Source organism: Biomphalaria glabrata, chromosome 11 (genome assembly GCF_947242115.1).
Source record: "Biomphalaria glabrata chromosome 11, xgBioGlab47.1, whole genome shotgun sequence".
NCBI classification, from domain to species: Eukaryota; Metazoa; Mollusca; class Gastropoda; family Planorbidae; genus Biomphalaria; species Biomphalaria glabrata.
The window spans coordinates 14,915,001-14,922,589 of NC_074721.1; the positions used below are offsets into that span (position 1 = coordinate 14,915,001).

General features: G+C 41.5%; 1 protein-coding gene across 1 annotated transcript; it reads left to right on the plus strand.

Annotated features, from left to right (window-relative positions):
* The first annotated feature begins 2,121 nt into the window (after positions 1 to 2,121).
* LOC106053950 (uncharacterized) lies at positions 2,122 to 6,577 on the plus strand. Its single transcript, XM_013209642.2, has 2 exons — positions 2,122 to 2,229; positions 5,010 to 6,577. Exon 2 carries the CDS (start codon positions 5,017 to 5,019, stop codon positions 6,478 to 6,480), a length of 1,464 nt encoding a protein of 487 aa, XP_013065096.2. The 5' UTR covers positions 2,122 to 2,229; positions 5,010 to 5,016; the 3' UTR covers positions 6,481 to 6,577.
* The last annotated feature ends 1,012 nt before the right edge of the window (positions 6,578 to 7,589 follow it).

Consider the following 7,589-nt stretch of genomic DNA (forward strand, 5'->3'; position numbering starts at 1 on the left):
ATCAAATAACATCCGTTAGGCCAGGTTCACATTGAGCCATATCTTCACAGCAATCAGATCATTCAATACATAGAAGTATTTATAATAAGCACTCCATGGGGAAGGTTAAAAAAGTTGGAACAAACGATAATTGCGCAGTGTTGAACGGGCACTGCCCCATTGATGCATATTTTGACCAGTTCCGGCCTTATTTTGATGCCCGTTTCCGACACTGTGGAGAGTCAGTGGAAACAGTGGCGCACATCTTGCAAAAGAGTGTCCCAGCTCCGTGAGCTGCGGGGAATGTGTCTGCAGAGTCACGTGACCTGTATGGAAGCTATGAGGCATTACGCCGAACAACAGAGTTTCTCGCCAAGGCTCTAGGGGAGAATTAGCCCTTCCAGTCTTGCTACCAATTGGAGTTTATCTCAGATACTTATGCTAAAAATATTGAAATCTGTCTTTTTGACTGCCTGAATGGACTACTTTGTTGGCGGATTATGAGTTTTGAGTGCCCACACAAACTATCTTTGTAATCTTGTTTTAAGATCGACATGTTGTAGTGTTGTTTAAATTCTGATTACTTTTTATCGTCAGTTTCATGATTTCTTATGTTTAGTGTTGTTTGTTTCTGATTCGTTAGTATGTTTGTAGTCAAGCATAAACATAGAATGTAGTTTTGTTTCCAGTAGTGTCCAAGAATGTCCATACTTGAATGTCACAACGGCACCGGCTCAAACTGTTCCTCTTTCAATTCAAGCGACACTCTCAATGAAACGGAACAATCAAATGAATTCGAAGATTATTATGACACGTAAGTGTTTGACGTGTGACAGTTTATAATGTTCAGTGCTCATTAAAAAAAAGGTCTATTTAATTTTATCAAACTTTTATTTTTAAGTTTTAAATGTCCATTATGTTATATATCCTTCGACCGCAAGGGTCAAGGTTGAAACTAGATCTTATTTGAAACGACTATCATGAAGCGATAACTGTCTTATGACAAAGTCTCCTCTACCTTGTGAAAAAAAGCGGGCGTTTTCATAATGCCGCCTTGTCCCCACTTAACGCACAGCCTCTTCTAGCCCATGAGCTAGTTCTGCACAGCCTCTTCCCGCCCAGGAGCTAGTTCTGCACAGCCTCTTCCCGCCCAGGAGCTAGTTCTGCACAGCCTCTTCTCGACCAGGAGCTAGTTCTGCACAGCCTCTTCCCGCCCAGGAGCTAGTTCTGCACAGCCTCTTCTCGACCAGGAGCTAGTTCTGCACAGCCTCTTCCCGCCCAGGAGCTAGTTCTGCACAGCCTCTTCTAGCCCATGAGCTAGTTCTGCACAGCCTCTTCCCGCCCAGGAGCTAGTTCTGCACAGCCTCTTCTCGCCCAGGAGCTAGTTCTGCACAGCCTCTTCCCGCCCAGGAGCTAGTTCTGCACAGCCTCTTCTCGACCAGGAGCTAGTTCTGCACAGACTCTTCCCGCCCAGGAGCTAGTTCTGCACAGCCTCTTCTCGCCCAGGAGCTAGTTCTGCACAGCCTCTTCCCGCCCAGGAGCTAGTTCTGCACAGCCTTTTCTCGCCCAGGAGCTAGTTCTGCACAGCCTCTTCCCGCCAAGGAGCTAGTTCTGCACAGCCTCTTCCCGCCCAGGAGCTAGTTCTGCACAGCCTCTTCTCGACCAGGAGCTAGTTCTGCACAGCCTCTTCCCGCCCAAGAGCTAGTTCTGCACAGCCTCTTCCCGCCCATGAGCTAGTTCTGCACAGCCTCTTTCCGCCCATGAGCTAGTTCTGCACAGCCTCTTCCCACCCATGAGCTAGTTCTGCACAGCCTCTTCTAGCCCATGAGCTAGTTCTGCACAGCCTCTTCTAGCCCATGAGCTAGTTCTGCACAGCCTCTTCTCGCCCAGGAGCTAGTTCTGCACAGCCTCTTCTAGCCCATGAGCTAGTTCTGCACAGCCTCTTCTCGCCCAGGAGCTAGTTCTGCACAGCCTCTTCTCGCCCCTCCTTTTTTTTCTTCAAAAGTCCTGGTTCTGTCCCTGCATCTATGTCATTGTGACATAAATCTATATCATTATTTGTAGGCTCATAGTCTGCATGCTGTAAAGCTAAATGTGGCAATGAAGCACTAGAAAACATTCGCATTATTCTCATGCACCCTAAGAAACATTTAGTGAACAGGTTGGTTTGGTATTCAAGGTTAATTATGGCTGAACTAGCCCAATTGTTCTTGTTGGACAGTATGTGACATAGAAAGAAATAACATATTGGTTAGTACATTTTTATAGTAATTTCTAGATTCTAGATCTAGCTTGAATTAATAACTTTAATCTAATTCGGCCGAGATCTAAATCTATTTATTTAATAACAAAAGGTGGCTGAGTGGTAAAGCGCTTGGCTTCCGAACCGGAATTACACTATTAATTATAATCTATTTACAGGGTTCGGATCCTGGTGAAGACTGGGATTTTTAATTTCGGGATCTTTGGGCGCCTCTGAGTTCACACAGCTCTAATGGATATCTGACTTATGTAGGGGAAAAGTAAAAGAGGTTGGTCGTTGTGTGCAGAAACAAATGACATATAGATGACAGGGTCTGAAAGGGGAACCTTACTTTTTTTGTAGGTTTCTGCCACTATCTAAGGACCAGAATCGAGAGATTTCAATGTCTTAGTTAAAGTCCTAGTCTATGTTTGTATGATCGAAAGCAGGGCCGGCCTTAGGCCACTACCGTCAATGCGGCCGCAAGGGCCCCGCACTTTCACAGGCCCCGCGCTAATTGTAGGTGTAAATTATTAAATTATAAACCATAATAACTTATATCAGGGTTCTCGCGATTTAGTAGGAGCGCCTGAAAATCTCCTGAAATTGCAAAATATACGAAAAAGTCCTGGAAATTTCCTGAAATTATTAAAATCTCCTGAAAACTCTCCTAAAAAAAAGACAAAATTGTCATTTTGGGATGTCATTCAATATGGAAAACGCTGATCCTACGTGCGATAAAAAAATTGTCAACTTTCATTAATAAAAGTGTAAAGAAAGACATATTTATTTTTTGTCTATTACAAAATCTTAATTTTCACTTATTATCCTTATCTCTACCCAGACTAGGCCCCGCCCAATCCGTTTCGCATATGGTCCTGCAAATAGTTAGGGCCGGCCCTGATCAAAAGGACTGACGCTGCCTTTGACAGGAAGAAGAGATATAAAGTTAGCACACTATAGACAGAGTTTCAGTACAGAATGTCAGAGAATATACGTGTAGGCTACCCAAGCTATAACTTAGGGCCTCTACTTCTCAGGGGACCCCCTCAAAAATTGTCCGAGTTCGTTCGTTATGAAAACTATTGCTTCAAAGCTAAAGATTTAGTATATTAGTTTTAATTTGGTCTACTTCTTAGGTGTATATCAGTTTTATCCTCTAAAAATCGTATTTGGCACTGATATAAAATATCCGGTTTTATAAAGGTCTCCATAGCCCATATTTTAAATAGCTTAAGGGCCTTATCAAGTCTAAAATCAATCCTGCTCAGTATCAAGCACAAACTGTGGTAAAGTATGCCTCTCCAAAGTTCCTCAGCTCTGAGAGCTGCGGGGAAATGTGTCTGCAGAGTCACTTAACCTGCATGGGAGCTATGAGGCACTACGCCGAACAGCAGTTTCTCGCCAAGGCTCTACGGGAGAATTAGCCCTTCCAGTCTTGCTACCAATTGGAGTTTATCTCAGGTGCCTCTCCAAAGTTGATCTATTGAGTCATTGTAAAGTTCTTTAATTCTGCCCCGATCTATTTAGATTTAGAGTAGAAGATAAGATAATTAATGTTTGAATTCAGATTTCTTTGAAAGAAATATATAAGAATACAAAATATTGCACATGCAAACGGCAAACAAGCAAACACACACATACACACACACACACACACATATATATATATATATAAAGAACTAGTCTAAACAAGGTAACAAGAACAAGTTTTCATTTTATTAACAAACTTTTAAAGTCCTCCACCATTCCCCAATGACTAACCATTAGTATGTGAATATTAGAATGATTTCAGCAGGGCACAAACTGTATGCACTTTGGCCGAGTGACTACGCTACTTATCTAGAGTGTACGGACGCTGATAATATATAAACAAAACTATTTCTTCTGTGATTAACTAATATGTTAAATGAAAAGGTTCTCATTATGGCAGTGTCGTGAAATGTGTCTATGTGTGTGTCTAATATTATATGTTACGTCGGTAAATACAACAGAAGGCAAGAGCAAGCTTACTTAAAACATGTCAAAGAAGGATTTCTTCTGCCTTCTCAAGTGTATGTTGGCGGGTTTAGATAATCTGTCCTATATATGAGAGAAGCTGCACAGGTCAATCAGACAGCTTTCCATAGTATGTAAATTTTAAGGTTATAGTCGGCATTCTCCATAGACACTCCACATGGGCAGGTTTTGATAGATCTAATTTTTTACATGTTGTCTTGTTCTATGTTGTGTTCTGTCAAAGGGCGAACAAAAAAAAATTAAATTCCTTTATCTTGTTCTGATAGCTTGTAATATGCATTATTTTTTCCAAAAGTTTTAGTGAGAACTGGTTCTTACCTGGTGTCAGGGTTCTGTTCTTGCTTGGCTTTGGCTCCTTAGGCTCGTTAGGTGTGTGTGTGGGTGTACTTGTAATTATTACTATTAAGAACAATTACTATTAAGAACAATTACTACTAAACACACTTCAACTCTAATGGAAATATAGATAATCTTTTAATATCCGATAGAGCACAAAAAAGATAGCCACTCTTAAGAAATATATGCACATAAGCATCAGTCCAGTAAAAAACAACTGACTACCAATTTCACTCTATCATAAGAAAACTCACATTCAAAAACATCCCTGTTCACATTCATGCCCGGGGAAAAAAAACAAAAGGATATAACTCTTTCATACTTAAATAGTAACAAAGAAATAACACATTCCCTCTCACCATACCTGCCCCTGACACCTGGATTATTCTTTTCTATTCCATTAACAAAAAATTGCTTTCAATGTATATTTCAGACTAACAATGCGAGATGCGTCAAAGACCAAAGGCCTTATTACCATAACATTACTCTGCTGCTTGTTCATCTACCTGCTGCCCAATTTTGACGTTTTGCCGGACAGAAGAGTCCCAAGAGATGAGGCTACTGACACAAAACTCCACTGTGTCCTTCCCAAACCCGTTCCAACCAACCACAACGTTGTCGTCGTGACGGCTCCACCAAAACAAAAGTCAAACAAATCACAACCGGAAGTTTCTTTTTCTGTGGATGAGAACCTCACTCTGTCTGTTGCAGCTCCAGGGAGTGAGTTTGCTTGCGTGTATCAGCTCATCCTGTGGAGCCACGATAAATTCAGGTTTCAACTTGGCCCATGGAGCGAGAATTTCACTCAAACCGTTCAGTTACCAAATGAGGCCGAACACGTTCGCTTATTCTGCACAGACAAAGCTTCTCATCCTTTGGCAGACTATTTATTTGAGGTTACCCCAAAAAGAAAAGTCCTAGAGATAAGAAACTACAAAGACGCTCTTTCTGACAAGATGACGACAAGGATTTCTGCTCAAAACTCCAGTGTTTTGTTGATCTTAGTGAATGGATTGAGGCAGCTTGACTTTGTATCTAGTATGAAACGTACGTATGGTGTGCTTATGACGGAATTGCAGTCCATTGGTATGAACTATCACTCCCAGCACGTGTTCACCAAATTCTACAACATGTTTCCAATATTGAAAGGTCGCCCAGCTAGAACTGCTAGAACAAGTTCACCAAACAAAACAGAAGCAGCAAATGAATTTATCTGGGAGAAGTTTAGCCGTCAAGGCTATGTCACTTTCAGTTCAGAGGACAGTCCAGAAGATGGTACTTTATCGTTTAATCTCTCTCGGTCTAGATTTCCGGATTTCACATCCGCCCCACTGGTCACAGCCTACAATTTTCTCAAGTCTAAGGTTCCCAGTGTAAAATCTGCCCTGAGACCCGAGTCATGGCTCAGAAACTTTCATCTTGAGAACGTTGAGATGCTCTTTGATCTGTTTCCAGAGCGCCCTATCTTCTCCTTTGTTCATTTCTCAAGGCGACGTCGTAGTTCTCAGGGCACCACTTTGGACGATGAACTGTCCACCTTTCTGAGTAACATGAAGTCCAGTGGTCATCTGGACAACACTTTAGTCTTCCTCCTGTCGGACTCATCCAAGTACCATCTAGTCGAGCAGCCCAGGAGTCTTCACGTCCTGCCTCTTTATATTTACTTACCGTCTACCTTTGTCCGCGAGTTCCCGGACTTGGTGCAAAATCTGAAAGACAACGCGGACACCATAACGACACATTTTGACCTGTATGTCACGTTGGTGGAACTGTCAGGTCAACAGGATAACAATGTATCTGTGCTGGCCCAAGGGCAGTCATTGTTTCAGAAGATTCCTTTTCATAGATCTTGTGGGAAAGTTTTGGTTCACAGTCTGCTGTGTTCGTGTCAGACCAGTGTTTAAATAGTGACCAGTTTATGATTAGTCTTTCTATTTTTGATAACATTTTATTGTTTGAAATATGTTGAAGTCTCAGATAGAATAAAACAGTACAAATATTTTTTCTTTTTTTTTTAAAATATAATTTGTTCTTTTATATAAACTGCTGTATTAACAAATGTATAATTCAAAATCATTTCAAAACTCTTATTTTATATTTTATTTTTATATTATTATTTGAATTCCATAGGACGCCCCTGATTTCAACCAACTCTTATTGGTAGCTGACATTAGTTGGATAAAGTAAAGGTGGTTAGGGGTTGTGCAGGCCCCATTACACCCTCATTAACAGTAAACCTTGTCAACACATGATCTTTACATCATCTGCCCTATAGAGCACAATGTCTGAAAGTGAACTTTGCTTACTTTTACTTAAAAGAGACGTTTGATTGTGTCTCAATGTGTCCCAATCTGGTCATTACCTTTAGAGAGCTCTTTTTTGTCTAACTAACTGGGACGCGGTGGCTGAGTGGTTAGGCGCTTGGTTTCTGGGGGCCTGGTTTCGAATCTCGGTGTGACTGGGTTTTTGAATTTCGTGATTTTTAGAGTCCCCCCGAGTCCACCCAACTCTAATGGGTACCTGACTTTAGATGGGGAAAGTAATGGTGGTTGGTCGTTGTGCTGGCCACATGACATCCTGCTCGTTAACCGTTGACCAAAGAAACAAATGACCTTAAAATCATCTGCCCAGTAGATCACAAGGTCTGAAAAGGGAACTTTATTTTTACTGAAAAAACAGTTCTTATTCTTAAGCTTGTTTTCCATTTTCGTTTAAAGAAGACACTGAAAGACCGTTGATGTCTGCTTCTCAGTCTAGCCGTGTCACTGGTTGTTTGAGGCAAGTTTAATCTTGTATTCGACTACGAAGACACTGAAAGACCGTTGATCTCTGCTTCTCAGTCTAGCCGTGTCACTGGTTGTTTGAGGCGAGTTTAATCTTGTATTCGACTACGAAGAGATTCAACACAAATGTTGCCAGATTGTGTGGTTTTACACTTGCCAACGAATGGCTTCCTAAAAAAGGCGGCTGTAAAACTCTGACAAGCAGGGCCGGATTTAAGGTTGGGCAGGTG

Coding starts and splice junctions, on each gene's coding strand:
- LOC106053950 (XM_013209642.2), top strand. CDS start 5,017: ATGCGAGATGCGTCAAAGACCAAAGGCCTTATTACCATAACATTACTC.